We start from the raw sequence: 25,148 nt of genomic DNA on the forward strand, positions 1-25,148 counted from the left end.
TTTTATAAATTGGTGGCTAAAAAATAAGATTCTGGCACAATTATAACTACAAACAATAAAAATTTCCATTTTTTTCTGAGAGCAGACGTTATGCCCCTTGATGCTACGCCAAAAAGGGTTTTTGCTCAGATCACACTTTAAGATTCACTTGAAGGATTTGAAATATAGAAAATAGACTGTTAAAGAAAAAAAAAGCTACTTTAGTATCTAAGTATTTTGTTTATTTTTCATAGTTTTAAAAGATTATTTCAAAGTTTTCTTTAATAAGTTTAGTTTGTAGTGTTATCAAAATAATTTTAATAGTGCAATTATTTTAAGTTAAAATTAACTTTAAACAATATACAGAAGACACTCAGTGCAAAATCTAGATATTTTTCACGTTATTTTCATCAGTGGATACATAGTAATATATTCATTTTTATAAAATAAATAAAAGATAAAATTAAATTATATAGTAGCAGTAGTAATCATCATAAACAAATATAAACTATATACAAAGTCAATTAAACAAAACAAATAAAAGAACTAACTATTAAAGCTGATAAATACAAACATATAAACACCAAAAACAGCATTAAGAAAATAAAGCAATGCTATTGTCACATTATTTTGCCTACAAAGTAGTTAATTGAACAAAAACAAAAAAATTCTCAAAATTTTTTGGTTCAAGGACCTGGATACGCAAAAAGACCTCTCGATCACCGAGTTGCATACCCAACTTCATCAAAATTATAATGAGATACAAATGAAAAAAAAGAAAAATTACATTCACAAAGGTTACAGTCACAAAGGGTAGGGTTTTTATTCAAAATACATATAGCTTCCACTGTATACCTACTATTAATTAAAAGATTATAAAGCAAAAAAACTCTAGAATGCTGCTATCTAAGTCTAATTGCTTTTATTCTATCATGAATATTTTTATAGAGTGTAAAAAATTGACTTCTTATTAAGTAGATCTATACAAAAATCTTATTCATGGAATTAATTAGAAATACAGTTTTTTTCAAAACTTTATTCCATGTTTCCAGTTGAACGCGATTTTAATCCACTGTGCCCTAGTTACAACTGTGTAACTTTAGTTTATGGCCAAACCGCAAAGCGTAAAATAATTTAGTTTACCATTCTAACAAGAAATATATTGTTGTATGCAGAACAAAATTGTTTAATGTTTATACATTGGTAGACTAGCAACGGTAATGTTAAAAATTATATTCTATAAATGCCTTAATTTTTCTTTACAAAATTTTGCTAAGCAGAATATAGGTAAAAAAAATTCCTACGCATTTATCATTTTTCAATGGAATTAAAAAAAAAAGTTTATAAAGGAGACTTATATCTGAGTACAAACATTATAATACGAAATTACTAATTAAACTTAGCTCGCTTGTTATTTTTAGTATATACAACGCTTTTTTTTTTCTATATTAGTAATTAAACAAATGGAACTTATGAAAAGGATCCTATTGAAACGCTCCGGTATTTTCCCTAATGTTTGCTAAGTTCATAACTTTTTAAGAGCTTTTTTAAATACCCTTAACCCTAACCCTGAACCTAACTTTTTTTTTGTTAGCTTTTGGAAGTTACTAAACATGCTTTTTATTTTTTGGAAGTTTTATTTTTAAAACCTCACTATTAAACATTCAGAAAATAAAGTAGTAAAAGGCTGTCAGCTGCAAAATCTAGACAGTATAAAGGTTTTTAATTAAAAAAATTTCTTAAAAAATTGGAAATATATTTATTTAGAGTAATGAACTAACCATAAAAATGTGATTACTGTTTAGAATAATGTTTAGAAAACAAAATACAGTATAACTTCTACCAAAATATGATTAAATTTAATACAAAAAAAATCACAAGAAAATCCAATCATTGAATATGGAGGAAAGATACAGTACTGTGGACGTATAAATAGCTGATATATTTAATAAAATGTTTAAAATATTTGTTTATACGGCTACGGTTAAATTTGTATTTAACGTTAAAAATGGTTTTTAAAGAAACTGCCAATGATAAAATTTTGGTAATTGATGTATATGGTATCATAAAACTTGCATCAATACCAGGGGCGTAGCGTGGGGAAGGACACTGGCGCATGCGTGCCACCCAAAAAATGAAAATGTAAAAAAAAGAATGTAATATCTTTATCCTTTATAGTTAATTTTTTCTGCTTAATTTGCCTTTTTTCAACTATGTTTATCAAGTATTCAAAAAGTTAAACGAAATTTTGAATACCAATTAGTGACAAGTTAGGAAAGTACATGTTATTACTCAATATACTGATTCGGTGCGTAATTGCAAACGCGCACCGATGTTGATGAAAAACTCCATAAGGAAAAATTTGATAAGTTCATTAACTTCATAAGAATTTATACTCAAAAAGTACGCAATTAATGTAGCGCACCGCTGGAGTATAACCTTATGGGAGATTATTTTTCTACAAAAAGTTTACAAAAATACGTCACGCTTAAAGAAAAATTAAACAATTTTACAAAAATTTTTTTATGCTACATTGTTAGGACTACTGCTAGTTTTCTGAACTTTATTTTTGTAAACATACAAGATAAGCGTGTCAGCCTATGAGAAATAAACTTTATTTGTGATTTTTATTTTAAACAAATACAATCAAATGAATTAAATTTAAAAAGTATACTTTTAACTATTTTACACAGTTGTAATAAACTGTAATAACAGTTATAAAGTTGATCTATTTTAACTTATGTGTAACTTTATTAAAATTATGTGCAATGAGGTGTTGTTATCACTGTTGTATTGTATATTAAAGAGATTGATATTTTTTTTCGTAAATAAAACAGATACTTTCGTTTTATTGAATATATTAATTTCTAAAGATATTAAGTTTACTTTGAGTAATAAAAACAACTTTTATTTAGTAAGTTTACATTTTTGCAAGTATAAGTAATTCTAATGAAATTTATACTTTTATTTAATTGTTTAATTTTGTAATAAAAATATTTTTTAAAACAGTTAACGAACTTATTTTACTTAATAAATTTATTTCAATTATATTACTTATAAAAAGTTTTTTTTATAGCTAATTACAAAAGTTTTAATTATGAGGATTTTTTGAGAAAAAAATTTGCGCACCCCTTGACCAAAATACCACGCTACGCCACTGATCAATACTATCTACTTTTATAAAAAATCTAAAAAAACCAAACTAGCATAAGAAACTAATTAAATACGCCAACTTGTAAAGCTAATTACTCATATGCAGTTGTCAGCAACACTCTTTTGTGGTTCGCGTTAAAAATCCTTAATAAAAACGCATAACTCAGTTTTATTTGTCAAACGTAAGATTTATTTCAAACTAAATGGAAGCTCCGTAGATACAATGCTTTATAAAAACGCAAATATATTTATTAAAGTATACAACTTGTTTGTGTATATGACTTGGGAAAAGTTTGTATTTATCTTCAATTTTTTTTTATTTTAGGTACTGCTAAACACTTAATTTTGGCAACGGATGAGATTAATATCATGATCCATATTTTTTTTTAAATCTCTTGGTTTGTAAAATTTTTTTTATTAAAATATCTAATAATACTTAATAAATGGACTTGAAACTACTAAAAAGTAAACATAACAGTCTTCAATAGTACAGTGCTTCCTCACTTATTTGGTAATTATATGTAAGTTGTTTTAATTGTTTCCTCGTTAAACAAAATCAAATTAATGTAAAATTGAGCTTGTGTTTTATTGTATGCACTGCATGAGATAGAAAGTCAGACTATTAAAAAAAACTATAATTTGTTAATTTGTCCTTATCCAGCCAATGGCTAATCCGACCATAATTACATAAAAAGCTTGCTCAACATGGCTGGATAAGTAAGGAAGCACTGTACTGATAACAAATTTCACAACTATAAGTGCACTGCACCATTATGCTGTAACTTTTTCAAAAATAAGATTCTGGTTTTCAACTGGAGCTGTTATCTGAAAAGAAATGTATACAGATTTATGTTTATACAAAACATCATGTTTATCTTTTCAATTTCTCTTTTCTTTTTTACCAATGAGCTTGTTGTTGCAATTTAGATAGAGCAACAGAAAAATGTAAACATTTAAATTTAAAGGAGAAAATGGTATATGATGCCAATGGTAACTATGGTTTCATTTAGTGGGTTTGAAAAAGTGCTATAATTTAAAGTTTTTTTTTTAAAGTATATACATTTATTAGGGTTGCCAATAAACCTTGAATCCTAGAAAATCCTGGAATCTAAAAAAAAATGTAAAAAACCTGCAACTTGAACTATTTTTTCATGTAAAGTAATAAAATTCCACAAAAAATTGCTCAGTTCCAACCCGCAATCATTTCCCACCCCCTCACAATTCCCACCCAATAAATCCAAGAACTGTTTACCTACCAAGGGTAAGGGTTAGTTTTTGTAGTCCTAGAGGGCCTGAGGTAGGAACTACCTTTAATTGGGGGAAGTCCCCTTTTTTGTGCTAAACGCTTAGCGCGCGTTTAGCTTTTAAGGTTTTTACTGAATTTACCTTACTCATTAGGTTTAACTTAGTAATTAATAAGTATGTAATAAACTTAATATATATAATTTCTTTAATGAAAAGAGTTTATTGAAAACGTGATGTTAATGTGAAAATTAGGAAGTAGAAATAATAAAGCAGCCAATTTATCAGTAGAATAAAACTGCGAATATAAACACAGCAAGTAAAAACCAAATTCTTCAAGTCAAATGTCTTAATAATGTTCTAAAAGTGCTTGAATGTCACAAATCTTAAATACAAAATAGGTCTTAATAACAATACTACTAATAATACAGAGTCTTAATATATGTCTTGCTTCATGTACAACGATGGTTAAACTAAGCACAATATAATATAATAATGCAAACAAACATCAAGATCTTATAAAATGAAAATAATAAAAAAGTTCTTATAATCAATTAGTGTGCCTCCCGCACGGTCTTATGGCTTAACTGAGCACATTACAATACAGTTATACAAATAAAGATAAAGTTCTTATAAAATGACAATCATAACAAAGTTCTTAAATTCAATCACTGTCTTAAGTTCTTAAAATTAGTGTGCTTTTTCACAATCTTATGGCTAACTGAGCCAAAAACAAAAATAACGAACAACATATCGAACTGCGCGTAGTGCGCAAGCTAGGGCCTAATGAGCATTATAACAAACATTTTTAAAGTTTTATTGTGTGATTTGATATAAAATCGTCTAACGCCCCCTGGCGGTCATTTAAAATACAACAAAATGCATATTTTGTTACAAGTTGTATCAGTGATAGTAAAAATAAATAAATAAACAATAAATAAATAAAAGCATATGTTAATAAAAGATAAATACATAAATAATTGAAAAAAAAGAAATATTTGGGTTTTAATTGTTAATATACTAATTCCAGATAGATTTTTAAAATCTATCAAATAGATAAAAAAAATTTGTATCATAAATAGTTTATCAAAAACACACATTTAAAGTAGTTTTACAGTATTTTTTAATGTTTTAACACTTTTTAAGATAGTTTTTTACCTTTAATTTATTTTTATAAATAAATTTAGGATTATTATGTAAAAAAAAATCTAAGTACTTTTGACAACCCTGACTTATACTTATTGTTTAAGTTGCTGTTTATGTTACAAAATGTTTGAGTAGTTCAAAACAGCAATTATAAAACTAGTTGTACAGATATTGTGACCATTTAACCAGAGATACTGAAAAAAACTCGAATTTGGAACAGCTTCTATGAGCAAATTGCTGGACTCAGATTAGTTAAGTAATAATAAATATACAGTTTTCATTCTACTTGTTATAAAACATATTATAAGTAGAATTGCAGCACCTGTTTGATATTTTTATACTAGTTTAAGCATTTTTTCCTTAAATTTAATTTTAATTGAAAAACAAACAAGAAAGCTTATAAACCTGGAAGAAATTTCTTAAAAACCAGTAACCACCCTGGTACAGAATAGCCAAGCAACTCAAAATAATTCAAGCCAGTTTAAACTTTTTTTAAAACTTGAGCTGAATCAGGCTTGTTAGATTTTTTTTACAAATCACAAGGGTTTTAGATTCAATTTTTGTTTCCTTGCAACCGTGTTTTTTTAAATTGCTTTTGTTATTGGTTGAGTACTTTAGTATGATTTGAAAGAACTGTTTTTTTTAAACTTTGTTTCATTTTATTTATTTTTTTTTTTTTTTTTTTGTAAATGCACACCAATTAAGGCTAGCCTAATGATACTTGACTAGTTTTTGGTCACCAAGGCTTACTTTTTTGCCTTGGCAAACCTGCACAGCTTAATGACCAAAAAGTCTATTCAACACCAGTCAGGGGTTATGGTAAAACTATTATGACAAAAAAATAGTTTTGATACTGTTGTTCATAGGAAAAAAACATTATTAAATGTTATTAAGTATAGTGTTTACTTTTTTCTGAAAAAATTAAAACTTTGATTAAATGTACTGATATTTTTAACAGGATGATTTGTTTAAAAAAATATTTAAGGTAATAATTTGACTAGTAAAATTTAATTAACATACGATTTAAGTTAAGTTTTATTTTAAAGTATTTATTACTAAAAATAGAAACTAAAAAATGAAAAATATTTTGGTAAAACAAATTGAAGAAGGTGATGAAATCAAAGATATCATGATGGAATACTTCAAGGATGAAAATATGTTAAGTTTTTACCCAATTCCAGTTAATGAAAAGTATGTGTTTTTGGAATAGTATAAAAAGGTTTAGTTCTATCTTTGTTACAAGTATAACTTTTGTAAGCTTTATTTTTCTAAAATTTATAACTTTTTTGTTAGGAAAAATATAAACTGATACATTTGTTTGTCATTTTTATTTAATAATTGGTTAGCTTTCAAAAATTTTCCTATCGAAATGAACTATTTTTTTGTTTTTATTTTTTATAGTATTGAACTAACATTTTAGCTACATTTATCTAAAAACTGAAATTTATAATAGATTAGTTTTTGGTTATTTATAGAAGCACTAATGTTTTACAAAAAAACAGAATTTAAGATTTTGTTTTAAATTTTTAGAAAATAGTACCTCAAGGATTTTCAATTTTATGTAAAACCAAATACCAAACAATAGGAATAATCATGGTAACTCATCTTACAACAAGTATTCCTCTTGACGAATCAAAGTTTAAATCTAAAAACTTTGAACTAAATCAAGAAGTTAGTTTATAATAAGTATACTTTTGTTGTTACATTTTCGATGTTTTTGTTTGACTGATTAATATGTTTAAATAGCAAATTTATTAACAAAGCTTGTATCAGGGTTGCCACACACTGAGTATACTAAGCATAACTCAAGATGTTTTGATTTTTTGGAAGTCTCAAGATAACTCAGAGTAAGTACTATGAACAATTTTTAAAACTTTGACTGATTCAGGATGTTTTTTTTTTGTAGTGAACTTAAGATAGTTTTAAGATTTCTCTTTAATTTAAGGATATAGTTTTTCAAAGTGTTGAATAAAGTTTTGTTGATCTAGTTTCAATATTTTATTTGTTTATTTAATTGTATTTTATTAAATATCAAATGTATGAGCATATATATACAGGTAGGTGTCCAATACTTACAAAGGGACACTTTTGCACGGGTTGATCTTTATTTATTTTTAATAGTTTATTAATTTATAATTTTTATTTATTTATTTTTCTTTTACTATCACTGTTACCCCTAACCATTGGTCATTTTTTCTTGTTAGTTTTTTTTTTGTTTTTTCTTATTATTTTTTACTACCACTATTACCTCTTACCCTTGGACCCAATTTTTTCATTAATTGCGGTTTTTACTATTATATTTTTCTTTTTATTATTATTTTTTACTCTTCTACAAAAATGACTCTCCATGCAAAAGTGTCCCTTTGTGCAAAAATTACTCTTTGTGCATGTTTGACTCCTCCCCTATATAAACAGCTTTTCTTTAAGTATTTAGAAGAAAAACAAACATGAGGTATAAGTAGTTTGCGCCAGAGGCTAAAAACTTTTTATAAGGATTTGAAAACTCAGGTTGACTTGAAACTTTTTTGGTCACTAAGGATAGTCTTTTCAAACAAAAGAGCGGCATCCCTGCTGTTTTTTTTAATTTTATTTTGCTTATTGATAAAAAGAAATATGTTAATCTTATTTAAACTTAAATATTTTAAGTTATAATTATCTACTGGTTATTGTTAATAAAAAAACATTTGTTTGTAATTTTTTTTTTGTATAATTTGACATTATATTGCATAACAATTTATATTCTTCTTTGTAATTTTGTTGAAGAAATATAGTCTACTTCTAAACTTTTTTTTGTTTATTTTTTGCTAAAGTGATGTATATTTTAAGGTTTATTTTTTTTCTAATTTGAAATTATAATAGTTCATGAGTCAATTAAGTTTAAAGGTGTGATATGATTTAGGCCTCAGCTTAAATTTTTTGATTGTGGAGTAAGATGCTAGTGAGATAAGAAATGTGATTGAATCTAGAAAAAAAAACTAAATGTAATTGTTTTATGAGAGAAAAAGTAAAATGTAATTTATAATATCTAATAAACGTTAGTATTTTAATTTCAGTTCTTATAAAATCATAAATTTAAAATGGTTCATTCAGGCTAGTTTGAACTTTTTATGAATTTTTTTTTTAAACTTAGGCTGTTTTATTTGTCATTATGTTTTATAACTAACTCATGTTTTAATATTTTATCTTTATTAATTTTTTGGAATTTGTTTTGATTATTACACAACGTATTTAGCTTTGCAGCTATTTCTGCTTAAAAAGAACAAATTTATTTTTTTAGCCCTTGATAAACATAAAGTGTAAAAGCATGTGTTTACAGTCCTGCTCTAAGTGATTAAAAATAAAGCAAAAGTATATATATAAATATATATTTTGCATATAGGCAGTGGTTGTTGGGATCTTTAAAAACTGTGCACAGTGTGAAAGGATATGCTCATTAAATCAATTATGATTTTGTTTATCTGCAGAAGAAAATTCAAGTTTAGAATACTAATTAAAATAGTTTTTTAAGGTTTAATTGTTTATATGGTTGCATTACATAATAGAATTTTTCATTATTTATGTAAAACAGGTTGAAAATTCAAAAAAGTTGTTTTTATTGAATTTGCTAAACAATTTTTTATACCTCAAGACTTTCATGCGCATTCAAGATTAAAGGTAATTGCAAAAAAGATGCAACAGTTTTTTTAGATTTAAAAACAAACTCAAGCTGACTCCTTCTAGTTAATAGTCACTCAGCATAGATTTAGTTTTATCTAGAATTGCTACTGATTAATCAGTACTCTGATTTTTACTAAGATGCAAAGAAAAATAGGCAACAAATTCATAAAATTTTAACCTGCAGTTTTTTTTTCAAGTTTGACCATTTCATGGAAAACATGATGCCTGAATGCGTTGGAAATTTCAACTACCTTTATATTTTGTCGATAGCAGTGAGCAACAGTTTCAGAAGACAAAACGTTGCAGTCAAAATGATCGAAAAGTTTGTATGTTTAAGATAAATTTACTTAATGCATAAAAGTGTTTTGATATATATTGCTTTATTAGAAATTAAGTTTTCTCTAGATTCTCATTGGAGGCTTTCTTTTTAAGCTTTAAGTATAAAGTTGTATTCTATAGTTGTGTTAGAAATTACTACAGATCAGTTTTAGTATTATGTAAATACCTGGTCTTAGTGTTTCAAATGTTTTAAATAATCTAATTACATCAGAAGAATTTGGTATTATTTCAAATCGTTTATTGTGTTTTCAGTTACTGGATTGCTTATATTCTTGGTTGGTATACTTTCTATTCTTATAAAGTATTTAATGCAGATGTTTTTCTTGTTGACATAATTTCATATGATAAGGATATTTCATAAAAAATTAAAAATTTTATAAACTTAATCATAATTTGTTCAGATGGTTTAACTTTTTTTATTGAAAGAGCCAAAAAATATTGGAATATAATTCTTAGTATCGTTTTATTAACTAAAATATAATTTTTACATTCTTTTGTTGTAAGCTTATTTGTGCAATTGATAAACAGCACTTATAGCTATTTAAAAACTTTCATTAGCCGTTTTTACCCAAAATTAAACAACTTAAAGAAGTTTATTAACTACAAAAAAAATTAAATCCTTACCAATCATTTAACAAAAAATACTCATGACTAATTAAAACTTTAAACAAACATGATACAAGTTTCCACTTAAAATCTTAACGATACTATTTCTTACAACCTTTTTTAATTCATTACCTGTTTTAAAAGGCCTAAAAGTGGAATTACTTGTCAACTTTTGCTTATAACTTCTGTGAATACTATTTTTTTTAGAAAATGATAGTTGAGCAACTTAAAATTTTTTGACAGATGAAACAAAAGTTGTTATGTAATCTATTAAAATTTACAACAATCTTTAGACAAAATGTTCTACTGAAAAAAATTAAGCTAAATCTATATCTTGAGTCAGCAGCCTTTTATAAGTCCCGGACTAACTTTTCTAAAATAGCTTACTCGCAGGCCGCACTGTATAGAAAAACTATTCCACAGGCCACACTTATTTCAAAGTAGTTGTAGTAAAAATAACAAAATACATTTTAATAATCGAAATAATATAAAATAAGTAATAGTAGAACACAAGTAAAGAGTAATTAGCTATTTAGAGCCTAACTGTATGTTTTTACCACAAAGTTACTTCATTTAATTTTTTTTAAAGAAGTACGTTTTTTGCTGAAAACTACCGTGCTTAGACCCACAGGCCAAATTTTGCTGAACCCTTGTACTAGCCAGATAATTTTAAGTACTTTTAGCGCATGTAACTTTATCAATATGAATTACTAGGTCGTATCTTTTCAATTTCATTCTATTCACAAAAATAATAACTCTATGTGACTTCTTGTTTAGTTAGATTTAGTGTAAGTTTCAAATCCCCTTGTTTGTACCCAAGACCTTTTGGTTTCCTTTGCTCTTCTTTTGAAATCCCAGAACATCTAGTGTGAGCTTATAAGTTTGTATCAGCGGGCCATAATAACACGTGCTCAAGGGCCGCAGTTTACCTACACGGGACTGATTCCTTTTAAACTTTGTAAACATTTGCTGGCCAGTTTTTTGTACTCCAGAGGCCGGATCCGGCACGCCAGCCGTACGTTACCCACCCCTATTCTATAACATAATATCAACTCTAAAAACTAGTTTTGTTACGACCCTTATAAACTTATATTCAGTTAATCATAAATTAGAACACAATACCTGTTTTGCCACACGCTCAGGCTTAAAACTAAAACCAACAAAAACTTGTTTGAACTTTTTTGAGAAATGTCAAGTTGAAGAATTTTTTTTTATATAGCGGCTTTATTAAAATACTTTTTTTATTGTTTTTAAATTTTAAGTATTTAAGTTTGTTTGATAATATTTTATTCAGTTTTTGCTCTTTAATTTTTTTTTCTTATAAACTCAGGCTGGACTTAAATAACTCAGGTAACTTTTTAGCAGGCATTTTTTTACTAAAGAGTCGTCCTGTTATACTCCCAGCATATCTCCATACCTTAAAAAAGATAAGATATTTATCAATTACAATAAGTTCAAAGAGTGTATTCAATACACGTCTAATCATTAACCGCTGTAACATTGCTAACACATCTTGCTTTGAGAGATTAAGAACTCTTAACCATAAGTTTTGAGTTGTATAAAACTAAAATTCGATCTCAATACTCTTTTCAAACTGGTAAGCAGTGAAATAAAACTGATTTATTTTTTGTAGAAAAAATAACAAAAATTACTAAGAGGAATTAACTTAGAATGTTACATGCAAAAATCACTGTTTTCATCAATCGATTAGTGGAACACACTACCTAACAAATTAGTTTAATGTGAAAAAGTTGAAAAACTTTGTTTTAATCGGAACATTATTTATTAAAATGTAGTATTTTATAGTAAAATTTATTAGTGATTTTTTTTTCGTTGGTTATCAAAAGATTGCCCTAAAAATTTTGAAACTAGTCTAAACTACTACTTTTTTAGTTCTAAAATAGACCAGGACACTTCTTTTATAAATTATAACTTTCTTATATTTATTATTTTTCGTATTTGACTCCTTCCCTCTTGAAATAATAATTCCTACTAAATACACTAAGATTTTTTTTGTTTTTAATGTGTTTGAGGCAAAGATTTTATAGTCTTGACTAATTTTTGCAAGCAGTTTTTTGACCAATAAATTTTGTTCAAAATTTTGTAAAAGCTTTTGATCATTACATACATACTTAGTTTTTATCAGTAATCATCTAATTACTTTTCTGTAAATGATTTTAGTAATGCTTCGTAAAGTTTGTTGTAAAAAAGTGTTATTTTTAATTATAAAATAATCTTTGGTTTAAAATAAAATATTCCTACGCTTTTTTAGTGCTTTTCTTTTGTTTAAACAGCACAGGTTTCAATGCCTAGCTCCAACTTTTGATTATAAATTACTGATTCAATTAAATTGACCTGCTTATTTACATTAAAGTGTACCAAAAAAAATCAGAAAATGAAATTAAAAATTTTAAAACTTTTTCATAAAAGATAACAAACTGAAAACAAACACTTATTTTAAGTTTTGTTGTTGAAAATTAAAACTCGTTTGGTGTTTGATTTTTTTTAATTTAAAGGGTTGCCAAAAAACATTATTAGTATATTTAATTTGTAATTCTGAACATAGACTTTTTTTTTAATCGTTCTCTACAGCAATGATCCTTTGAGTCAAACAAAGTTATTCATCAGATTTAGTTTAACTTATATGTTTAGTCACAAAAAAGTTATTATTTTTTCTTTTTAAATTAAAGAAAAAAAAGTAATTTAAAGTTTTTTATTTCTTAATGGTGACTTAATTAATTGTTGTAAGTATTACAGTTTCACATTGTATAAAACGGTTTTACTAAATTATACTTTTAACCTAAAATTTATGACTCATGTTTTATGATTAGTTTAAAAGTAAACATGTTCATATTTGGGTATATATGTTAAATTAAAAGCAAAAGCTTGTTTAAAAATTAGGTTGGTATTAAAAAATAAAAAGAACTTTTCTTTAATATAGCTTTGAAAATAACATGTACTTAAAAAACTACAAATAAAACAAGGTTTAGAAATATAAAGTTGAGTTACAATTTTTTTATACTTATCTTAAAGATACTTGTTGTTACTTTTCAGGCTTGAGGAGGTTGCAGTTGGTAAAAGTTTCGGCGCAATCATACTGCAGGCCACATCGGAAAAATCTCGAAATTTGTTCTTGAAGATGGGGTACACAGTGGAGAAAGAAATAGTATTTGCTGATCACGTTTTCAAATCTGGTAAAAAGGAACTCAGCAAAATGGTGGACACAATCCATAACAGATCTTCTATCATGATGAAAAGGCTTTGAATCATGACAGTTTCGTCTAGTTAAATTGACATTAAATAGACTTTTATAGTATATATTTTGATTTTAGTAATTTTATATTCTAGGAGTTGAAGCACGCAACAGTCGTTCTGAATTATTTTTTTATGTAATACTTGTTACTGCTTTATTATGTTAATTAAAAAATTAAATTGTGTATATTTACTGTTAACATAATACTATTAACTTTTTAGTTCATTAAAAATATTTCATCTAGTTTAATTAAAAACTTTTGTGTTACTTTAAAGTTAAACTATTTTCTATAAAACCAACTCTTACTTTTTCAATATTTGTTTTAGTACCTAATAACTCCTAAAAGTGTTTTTTTATTATTATCATTTAAGTTTTGTGTTTATTACAGAAGCACTAAGTTAGCTGTAATAGTTGACATAATTAAATAATGTTATTTTCAAACAATTTGTATTGAAAGTTTTTTTTTATTTAAAACACTTTTGATTGTAACCCATAAATCTTAATTTATAAAAGTTTTCCTCTTAATCTATTTTTTTACAATAAGTAAAAATAAACTGACATTAATATTAACATTGACAAAATTTTAAATTTTAAAAGAGGTGTTAATGTAGTGTTTTTGTATAATTTTCATATACTTTTTTTTAGTTTAATTTATCGTCTGTATATTAATTATTACTTGCAAAAAAGCTTTTTTTACAATAATTTTAATGTTAAGGTGTTGTTCTATTTGATGAAATTCCACAATGCCGAGTTTATGCAAATATATTACTAACTCTTGACAGTCTATAGACAAAAGTGTTTTTTTGTAGGAATAGACAAATTAACAATATGTCTTCGTTTTTTCTGTGGTTATTTAGCAAACTAAGTAGACGTTGAAGTTTTTAGAAAATAATTAATTTATAAAAGTTAATTTATTTTACTAAAATAATGGATTTTATTTGATATTTCGACAGCTTCGTAGTAATCTAACACTTTGAAATTTTATTATTTAAATAAACACAATTACACTGTTTCACCGTAAAGCGGATTTTCAAATTGTAAATCTGTAATAAAATAATAATGGTTAAAATGACAAATATAGTACTCTGTCAAATTAGTTTTTGACTCAATGGTTAAATCTTATACTTTTTTATATCGAAGTTTAAGTATAACGTAGAAAAAATTGAAATTTAAATGTTTTTTTCAGTAAATAATTTGTTGAGTCTTTTTTGAATAATTTTTCGTTCATAAATGTTTCATGCTTACAGAGGCGATTGACTATTACTACAAAACTTCAATTATAAAAAAAATTCTAAATTAATATTTGATAGTTTTTATAAATTTTAAGTATTTTTAGTCTTAATAAACTAAACGTTTGTAAAGTTTCATATATAAGTTTACTTAAAGCTTTCAAAATATTGGAAATATTATAAAAAATTTTAGAAAAGAATTAAAAATCTTAATTTAAATGCAGTTTACTTGTTAAGAAATTAATGTTTCGAATTAAGTTTAAGAATTCTTCAGGTTCTGTTACACACATTGTTCTTAGAAAAACTGGTAGATGAACGCTAAAATAACCTAAACCTGCGATCGACAAGCATTTTGTGTTTGCGGACCAAATTTGTAAAAAAACATGTTCGCGGGTCGAAATTTCAGATCTTACTTTTGATAGCAGACCAAAATATCAGTGCAAGTTTCGAATTTCCCGGTTATTAAACCTAAGCTCTTATTCAAAATTTTGATCTTCACTTCAAACCTCAGAATATCTAGTACAAGTTTCCTAAATTTTATTTCGCCGGTTACATTTGCATCGTCAGAAGAAGTAAGTTAAACCTTTCTTATGCCGCACCCGATTTAAAATAAAAAAATGAACACATTGCCGACCCCTGTTTTATAACAAAGTAGATTGAATAGAAATTATAAGCTAAAAGTTATTTATCTAAGTTCGTTACAAGAAAAAATTTATATTCTTAAATTGTTAAGCAGAAATTATTTAGAAATGTTGAAGTTATCTGGATGGATCCTTATTAAAAAACAATTCGGCCGGTTACTAATTTGTGAATAACTGTTTAAATATATTTTTGTATTGTGTCTAAAAACCAATGAAAATTAACAAAACATTTAAACAATAATTTGACAAGTTTTTTATTCTAAAAATATGTTCATTAACTTTTTTTTTGATAACTGTTTACTGTGAACAATTGAAACAAAAAGTTACCTTTAAAATCTAATCAAAAATTATTAAATATGCATGTTTGCCTCTATTATCAATTTTATCTTAAAACAGTTTTAAATTGTTTCGTTAAACTTGTTTGAGATTGTTTTAACATGTATAGAACTAATGGCAAAAAAACTTAATTTTTTATCCATAACTTTTACAAAACTTTCAGCATCGTGACGATAGCTTTATTCTACAGTATATAGCAATTTTTTGTTTTTTTAATACCAAAAAGTCTTGTTATTAGCTTTTTCCAAGTACAACTGTTTTGCTGCATTAATAATTTAATATCTTTTATTTCTTCATAAGCATCTGCAGTTATTTGTATACACTATATGCAATATTACTTGCATTTTTTCTTCTAATCAAAATAAGTGTTAGCTAGCATCTTTAAATTAGGTTGTAGTATTTAGCTTTTGATTTAATATTGCTCTTTGTTACTTTCACAAGATAAGTTCTTGTTACGATGATTTTTGAAACCTTTGTATTAAATTTGGTTTATAACTTTTTTAAGCTGTGCGCTTACTTTTCCGAAACATTCCTATATTTTTCTTATTATCAAACAATTAAGAAAATCTTTAAAGTATGTATAACAAAGTTTTTTAGCTTCAAAAAGCAAAAGCATACTTTTTTGTTTGCACTTACAATTTTAGTTATATTAAGCTTGCCATTGTACAGCTCCAGCTTTGCACCCTGTACTGGAGCTTCTTCCTTCGCTCGTACGCCAGCTCGAAGATCTTTTTAAAGACGTGCGCCGCTATGCCTGGTGAGTCGTCGTCGCCGATCATCGTGTACGTCTTGCCGGTTTGCCCGTGCGCGAATATGCACACGTTGTAGCAGTCCGTCGCCGACTGGATCAGCATGCTCGTGTCCTCGAACACGTCCTCCTGCGAGTGGCGCTCGGTGAATATCTGGTAGAACTCCTTGTCGCCTCTCTTGCTGCTATAAATACTCACCGTGTACTCGTCCAGGGCCGTCATGACGCACTCGATCTTGTTCGCACTTTTCCGTCTTGCTCAGCGGCCTCACCCTGCAGTAGACTCCTATCTTTTCCTTCATGTCTTCCAGCATGTTGTAGTACTTCTTCAGCAGCAGTATCTCGCTGTTGTAATTGTCGGCTATTTGTTCTGTTTGCCGAGATCCCTCCACTTTCAGCTCGGGCACTTCTTGAAGCGCGATCGAGCCTATCTCTGCTGACTTTTTGAGCCTCACCAGCTCTTGCTACTGACTTCTTTTTATCTCGATCTCGGTAAGCTCTTTTTTGACGCACTCGAGTTCTTCTGCAGTTTTGTTTGCATTATTTTGTTTATATTAATTTCTTATCATCCATATCAAGTTTTTTCTGTAGTTCTTTAATCTTGTTTTCGAGTTTTTTCACTTCTAAGTTGCTGTGTTTTCCAGCAGCACTGTTACTTCCTGAGTTAGCAAGCTGCTGTTCTAAAGACTCAGTTTCCTTTTATGCGTTCTTATTTTTTTGGTTGCCACAAGTAAGAGAGTTTTTGCTGTTCTCAAACTTTCTAAATCTGACAAGTCTGCTTCATGATCTGAATTAACCAAAGTTGACTTTCATTCTACATCATCAAGCTTTTCAACACTGACCGAGTCTTTATTTTCTTTGTTTCATACGATTTTATTATCTTGTTTATTGAAAATCTCACTATTTGATTGATTTACAATTTAATTTATCTTCAATATTTCCAATTTCTTTGTTTTCTACAACATCTATGAATTTTTCTGTATTTCGATTAAAGTTTCCCACAGTGTTTTCCTCTTTAAAACTTTCTACTTTTTTCAAATCTTTTTCTGTTTTAGCACCAATTTCTCTAGCTTCTTGAGTTTTTCTTGTATCAAGGGTTTCTTCTACAACGTCTACTTTGCAAACAACATTCCTATGAATAATTTCTTCAGGACTGTCCGATAGATTATCTTCCGGTTTATATTCAGAAATCATATTGATTTGAAACATACGCACTTTGATTTCTCCGCTGCAAAAGCTTCATGGCGGCACTGCAAAACTTTCCTTTTGTGCGCATATTTCATTTTCACCAGCACGCTCTTTTAGTGCTGCTTTTTGAACTCCGAACTTTTGTAGCGATCCCCGTTTTTTTTCCACGGTATCGCCTTGCAAAGTCTTCATCGCGTCCGTGTATAAAAACTAATAACACATCTAAACTATTTATTTCAAAAAAGCTTAGTTTTACCTTTTTTACTTAGTTTAAGTTAGCTACATCTAAAAAATTATCTGATTTAAATAAAAATATAGTGATTTTTTGAGAAAAAAAAATTCAAGTTCAAGAAAACTTACAAACAGTTATAAAAATTAGACAAAATCAAAAAGTGCCTCCATTAAACTTTCTTTAAATCGTCAAAGTTTAAGTACTGCTGGTTATTGTGATAATTGCCTGATCTAGAAATATTTCCTGCTAAAAACTCTAAGGTCGCATTTTTTGGGTCCCATACATTTTGCATTTGGGTAGTTTTCAGAAAATCGAATGGTTCCAAAGGGAAAGTTTCTTTAAATTATCTGTAGTTTTGCATAGAGTGTTTTATGATATTTGCTATATGCAAAAAAAAAACCTTAAAAACTAAGGGTCACCGTGTTTATAAGCACCCTATTGGATATTATTTTTTAGTCGTCGGGCCAGATGCGAATATTTTAGTCCTTGATTTGCCGTAGCATTTCAAATCAAATTGATTTCTGCAAAATACTAACACTTTGCGACTTTTAAAAAATAAACTTAGTTTAAGTTTAAACTTCCCTAAGACCGTTTATGATCTTCATTTCAGATCATAGAATGTTAGATGTAAGTTTCAAAACTTGGTTTAACGGGCCAGATTTCATGCTCTCCTGCCGCAGTTTTGTTTTCAGCGGACCGGATCCGGCCAGCAAGCCGTACGTTTCCCTACCCTAGTCTAGAATCTAGATCATAATTGCTATAACTTTAGTTTTAGTAAAACAAGATGATGTAAGCGTTGTGTCTTTTGAAACTAAGAAGATCATGTGATAATCTTGTCAAACTAGATACAAAAAAAAGTATGGTGTTTAGAGCCGCTAAACTTAAATAAGCTTCATCTAAAACATCTATATGAAATTTTTAGAAAATATTTCAATGTGTCCAAATAGCATTTATAGATAGATAGTTTTCGTTAGCACCTGTTATACTTGAAAATTAATTTACAATAAAAAAATAACTTAGGAACCGTCAAAAACACTACATCAAAAATTAGTCAAAATAAACTCCAAAAATTAATTTTTAGTTATATTCTTGTTTTTAAAAGTTATCTTAAACACAAAATAAACTGTTCTGACCAAATTTAAAATTTTAAAGTTAATTTTGTCAAAATAAACTCCAAAAAGTTATTTTTTAGTTAAATTCTTGTTCTTAAAAGTTGTTTTAAACACAAAATAAATTTTTCTGACCAAGTTTTAGGTCTCATAACGTCTTCTACATTAGGAATACATTTTAAATTTATTGTATAAAAGGTAATAAAAAGTTTATCAATTAAGTTTTCTGTTTAGAATGAATGAAACTGTGCTCTTTTGATTTAAACCAAAAATCTTTACGCATTAAACAATGATGCATAAAAATTTAAAGGAAGCCTTTAAAGGTATAATATATAGCTTTCAATGCTTTTTTTAAGTGAAACTATGGTCTAGCGTTTTATTTTGTATATAGCTGTGGTATTTATAAACAAGTAAATTGTAAAGAGTCCACAAATTTCAACAGCAAACATTGGTATAACGGTTTAAAAATAGAATGCTAAGCCTGTATGATTGAATTAGAATGATTTGAAACAGTTTTTAGTTGTGGCTCTTACATTCAAAATGAAATCAGCTGTTTGTCGCAAATACTTTGTTTAAATAACGACGTTTCTTGTCCATAATATATAAACAGTTTATTCAATATCATTCTGATGTTTCACGGTTTTTCTTTTTATAAATCTCAATGACATTTTATCTGTTAATACTTTAAATACAGATGAATAGTTTTTTATCATTCTGTTTGAAATGTTAGCTGTTAGGTTGTTTTGATAAAAGCTGCTAAACAAAACAAACTTGTCAGAACACAAAAACAAAAACCAGTGTAATGTGATGACCAGTCTTAAATCTTCGTCTAATGGTGCTAAATAAAGTTTGCATAGAGAAACACTGTTTACTAAAATAAGTATTTTAAATTATTGCTGTCAAATTTTAACACCTAGTTAACAAAAAAAAGCTTTTATTTAGGGATATCGTTAGCTGGTTTTGGAATTAAATTAACTAAATAAGATTGTAACCCATACAACTAAAAAAAATATTTAGATAAATTAAACACAAGTAAAATACAGTGATTATCAATTAAAAATTCATTTTAAAGTTTTAGTATCACTAAGAATAGATTTTCTTCCCTACGCCTTCCCCCTACAGATTATAATATGTTATACATAATTTTTGTAAATGTGTAATCTTTTTTAGTCTATGCATAAGTTTTTATTTGAGAATTTATTTCGTTTTTTTTTTGTGCATACTAAGTTGTAATTGATCATACGGACTATTTGTTTGTAATTTTTTACTATGTTGTGTTTAGTTTTAAGATTTTCATTGAACGTAATTTTTTTGTTTCTTTTTTCATGTGTATTGTTTAAGCGGCTCAGGTTTTAATGCCCGAGTCCATCTTTGCACAACAAACCCCAATAATAATAATAATAACCGTTTTTAAACGAATTGGAACTTTTAGTTTCTGTGAAACAATCAAACTATTAGCCTAAAAGGAAATTTATGTAAGACGTGCAAAAAATTAAACAATTGAGCAAAAATAACGTGTTCTAATTTTTATGCAAAAAGCTGACTTACATAATAATATCTGAGTATTACGTAAGCTCGTCCAGTTCATGCTGTTATAAAAAGAAAAAAAAATGGAAACAAATTATAAATTCAATACTGACTTGAAGTATGGTTAAAGCAGCAAAAGCAAAAGTTTGCCCGAAGCCATCGGCTTCGTACTGGAGGCCATGGGAGAACCCCAGTAGAGATGCCGAAGAAGGCAGGAGGTTACCCACCGGAAACTTCAGATCGAAAGATCTCACTCCGAAATCGAAATCCCCTGAAAGTATCGATCTTGGCAACATTAGCGCGATATCAAAAAGCTCCAACACTCCGCACGGATACATCGATTCGGACGATTTTAAACCGTTGTTTATAGACACGGCCTCGGAGGGCGAGAGAGAAGGAAGGTTTGGTGATCTGAGCGAGATATCAAAAAGCTCCAATACACCCCACAACTACATTGACTCGGACGACCTCAAACCGTTGTTTATAGACACGGCCTCCGAGGGCGAAAGAGAAAGGAGAGCTAATAACTTTAGTCCGATATCAAACAGCTCCTCCCTGCAGTACAAATACATAGGTTCGAATGAGCTCGACACGCTGATTGCGCAGGCGGTCGACGACACGGCCTCGGAAAGAGCCAACGACTTCAGTCCGAAGTCAAAGTCCTCGGAAGGGGAAAGAATGCAAGTTGATGCTGACAACGACAAGACGTTGGTTGACGAAGATAAAACTTTGGTCGAGGAAAACCTGGTTGACTTGGACAACTTGATGAGTTCTCCGAGGAGAGTCGCTCCCGTGATGATGTCCACTCCGGTGAAAGCGACGCAGAGGCGGGCGGCCGGAGAAACGCTGGGCGTCAGGAGAGCCTTGTTTTCGCAGGAACGGCGCAGGCAAGACCGGGAGAGGCAGAGGAGTTACAAAGACTTTTTCAAGAACGCCAACACGTCGGGCGGAGCGAAAAAGTACTTCGCTGCAAAGTGGCAAAACGAGGAAGCCGTTCGCAGAGAAAAAGATGCCGGCCCATACCTCGTAAACCGAAGTATCAGGCAAGCAAAGGGCAAAACGCAAACAAGACAAGAGTACATTAAGCGGGTGCACAACGAGAGTGCAAAGAAAAACTTTGACGGCCTTCGCGGATGGCTAGGTGAAGAAAAGAAAGGCAACCGTGCAGTTCCTAAGAACCAAACGGTTGTAAAAAGAAAGCCAGAAAGGTCGAGTCGCTTATCGGGTGTAAAGAAGCAGTCGTTTGCACAGGGAAGGCGCAGGGAAGACAGGGAAAGACGCCAAAGTACAAAAACTGTTTTGAAAAAAGTTAATAATAAAGACTTGTGGGCGCAGCACAATGCTGAGAAAGCCAAAGGTTCTTATGCGAAAAGTCGAGGCGAGCCATCGTTCGCATTGAGGCCTTCTCCGAAAAGCAGGGAGGTAAGAAGGCAGAGGATCCAAGAAAAAGTTAGACAGGCGAACAGAGACTTGTCGAGGGCGTCACCAAAAAAGAGTTATGCGCGTAACCAGAGCACGCCGAAGAAATCTTACACGCGCAACCAAAGCACGCCAAAAACTAGTTATGCTAAAAACGTCAGCACTGTGCATAAGCAGCTTGCGACAGAAGCACAGAACGAGAGATCCCGTCGCATTGAAGCGAGAGGCAATGGACAGGGACCCTCGAAAAGTCAAAATTATAACAAACCAGAAAAAAAAGTATCCTTCAATACAGAATCAGTTTCCTATAAGGAGGCCTACCCGACAAACATAGCAGATTTGACCCGTGTTGACAAAGTTGATCATATAGACTGGCAAAATTCGTACAAGAAGAATCAAAGTCGTTTTCAATCTTTTCGCGAATCTGCCAAGAGTTTTTTGAGGGAAAAGGGAATTATGCCCAAAGTGGGAAAAGGCGAGATAGATTTGCAGAAAAAAATTATGTGTGAGCAGGTGTATCAGGAAAGGAAAGAGCTGGAAAAGTTGTATGAGATACACATGCCTCAAGAGCTTAAACAACTAGGCGACAAGTACAACGAGGCTAAAAATGCTTACCAGCAGCAGGCGAAAGATGACTACTTAAAGTCTATGGAAGCGGAAAAACACTTGCAAGAACTAGACGATAAGCTGAAAAATGATAGAGTTGAATATTGGTTCATGAGCATGGATACGAAAAATCCCCATTACGAGCACAACCTGACTTTGGCTAAGAATAGAATCGTAGCGAGAGAATCTGAAATAGCGTTTGTTGAAGCGGAAGCAGTAATGCATTTGAAAGAAAGAGAAGCCCTTGCTGATCAAGAAAGAGAAAAATTTAGTGCCATAGAACAGTCATTTAAAGAGCAACAGGCCGAATTCGAAGATTCAGTTGTTGCTTTAGCAGATTCCATTCTTGATTTAACTGGAAGCTTCAGGGTTTCTGATCCAAACTTGACAAACTCGAGCTCTGTCAGTGGTATAGCTCACGGCAGTCTGTTACACAGCTTTAGGTCGCCACAAAACAGTCAACTAGGTGAAAATGAACAAAAAAGTTTTCAGAGTATTAAGACAGGAAGTAGCTTTGAAAGTGGTAAGACGTACGGCAGCTTAAACCATAGTTTTAGGACTGCAGCTAGCGGCAATAACTCTAGAAATTCTAATAAAAGCATTGTAACTTTAAAGTCGGCAAGCAGCATCCAAAGTAATAAGACATACGGAGGTTTGGACCGCACTTTTAAGAATGTTAATAGCGGTAACAAGCTCTTCGGCGGCTTAGATGAAAGCTTCAGAAGTACAAGGAGCTACGGTAATGTAAAATTCAGAATTCCCTTTTGGTCAAAGTCGACTGGCTATATGGATTCGTACCTTCTAAGGTACCACTCGGAATCTGGTAAAACCAACAAAGAGATTCGCCTCGAGGCAGCTGAAGAGCAAAGATTGGACTTTATGACAAAGATACAAGAGACGAAGATTGATTTGAACAAAAGCGTGTCGAAGCTGGAGGAACTGAGACAATTTAGGGTGGAGGAAGTCGAGCTAGAGAAACTTCAACTTGAGAGCGCGGAAAAAGACCTCGAAAACGCAAAAGCGCTTCTCGACATGTCTTACAAGAACTACGAGAAAAGCGTTCAAAACAAAACCAACACCAGTGAGGATTTGCAACGCTGCAAAGACCTGGAAAACACGGTGATCCATTGCCAGAAGGAGGTGGAGCAGAACAAAGCAGATATAGTGTCAAACTACTCGTTGAGAGTTGAGCAAGATGCCCAGCTCCTCAGCGACTGCAAGAGCTTGAAAGAAGCCAACGAGACCGTGATAAAAAATTACGACGAGTTCGAAGCTAAGCAGCTGTTGGGAGTTCACCGCTCGGCTGCAGACATTGAAGGCCGCCGCTACACCGAGTACATGGACGACGATTACAACGTTGAGAAGCGCGTGTACACCGATCCTCCCATCAAGCTCTCAGGTTTCGATGCCAACTACTACGACGACCCGGAGACGGAGGAGCAAGCGAGGGAGGCGGCGAGAGACGGCGACTACAACGTGCCGGAAGACAACTACGAGCCGGGAATGTTCAATACGAGCAACAGAGACGATGATGACGGCTGCAGGAAGGCAGCGAGCGATGAGTGCTTCAAAGACGTCGGCTGGAGCGACGATTGGAAGACCGAGTACCCCGGGTCGGCCAACACCAGCGCCAACAGCAGGTGGTAGGATGCGAAGTAGCAAGCAATAAATAATAAGCCAAAGCATAAAAGTAACAAGCATAATTAACTAAAAAAAGCAATAAATAAATAAAAAAAAAACAAAGAGTTTATTATAATAAGCGTAAAGTATACTACTTTTTATGTATAAAGATAAACGAAAAAGCACTAGTAGATAACACGGGAGTCGCGCGGGGTGTTACACTGGAGCTGTAGCTCCATCAAAACAATGAAAAATTATGCTAATTTTTTTCTGATTTAAGATTTTAAGCCTTTAAACACGCTGCTTTAAATGGGCCCCTTGCTTCAGTTGCACAACCCCAAACTACGTCAAAGTAACTTTATTTTAAAGCTTAGGAATTGAGCTTTAAAATAAGGGGAAACTCGAGCAGGAGCAATTCAAGCAGGGGCGACTCAAGCAGGGAAAACTCGAGTAGGAGCAACTCGAGCAGTAACTACTTGAGCAGGGAAAACTCGAGCAGGGTCATCTCGAACAGGGAAAACTCGGGCAGGGGCAACTTGAGCAAAAAAAACTCGAGCAGGTAAAACTTGAGCAGGGGCAACCTCGTTTTTTTAAGTTACTTGCATGTCTTTTTTTTGTTTTTTATTACTAGTTAGACAAGTCAAAAAATTAAGTTAGTAAATTTATAATTGTGCAAATATAGAAACTTACCTGGACATAAATAAAAACAAAAGTAGCCATAGTTGTTAACAATGGGCGGTGATATACAAAGGTGTGAGATATATACTTTTTAATATAATTTTTTTATGTTTTATTTTTTATTTAATTAAATAAGTATGTTCTGAAAAATTTGCTATTTTATTATATTACCTTTATGACTTTAATCTCAATATTTCACTCTAGGGAATTTTTTACTTCACAATGTCAATCTACAGCACCCCCTAACTAAAAGACCACGCGAAGCCGCTGGTAGATAGTAGTTATTAAACAATCGCCTAACTGTAAGTTTTTACAAAAAATTTTTTTGTTGATCTAAGCAAGTAAATTTTAGCTGAAAAAATACCTCACGGAAACAGATTATTGCTTTGCTGGCCCCAGTTTGCCGACCCTTGCTTTAACTATAGTGTTAGTAAAAATAA

The 25,148-nt window shown here is 30.1% G+C and overlaps 1 protein-coding gene across 1 annotated transcript; it reads left to right on the forward strand.

The window, feature by feature from the left end:
- Positions 1 to 7,071: 7,071 nt before the first annotated feature.
- Positions 7,072 to 13,709, forward strand: LOC145848698 (uncharacterized). Its single transcript, XM_082953994.1, has 3 exons — positions 7,072 to 7,191; positions 9,375 to 9,499; positions 13,177 to 13,709. The coding sequence occupies exons 1-3, from the start codon at positions 7,114 to 7,116 to the stop codon at positions 13,385 to 13,387; spliced, it is 414 nt and encodes a 137-aa protein (XP_082810120.1). The 5' UTR covers positions 7,072 to 7,113; the 3' UTR covers positions 13,388 to 13,709.
- Positions 13,710 to 25,148: the final 11,439 nt, after the last annotated feature.

The sequence above is a fragment of the Thalia democratica genome, chromosome 1, assembly GCF_965202585.1.
Source record: "Thalia democratica chromosome 1, ktThaDemo2.hap1.1, whole genome shotgun sequence".
Lineage (NCBI taxonomy): Eukaryota > Metazoa > Chordata > Thaliacea > Salpida > Salpidae > Thalia > Thalia democratica.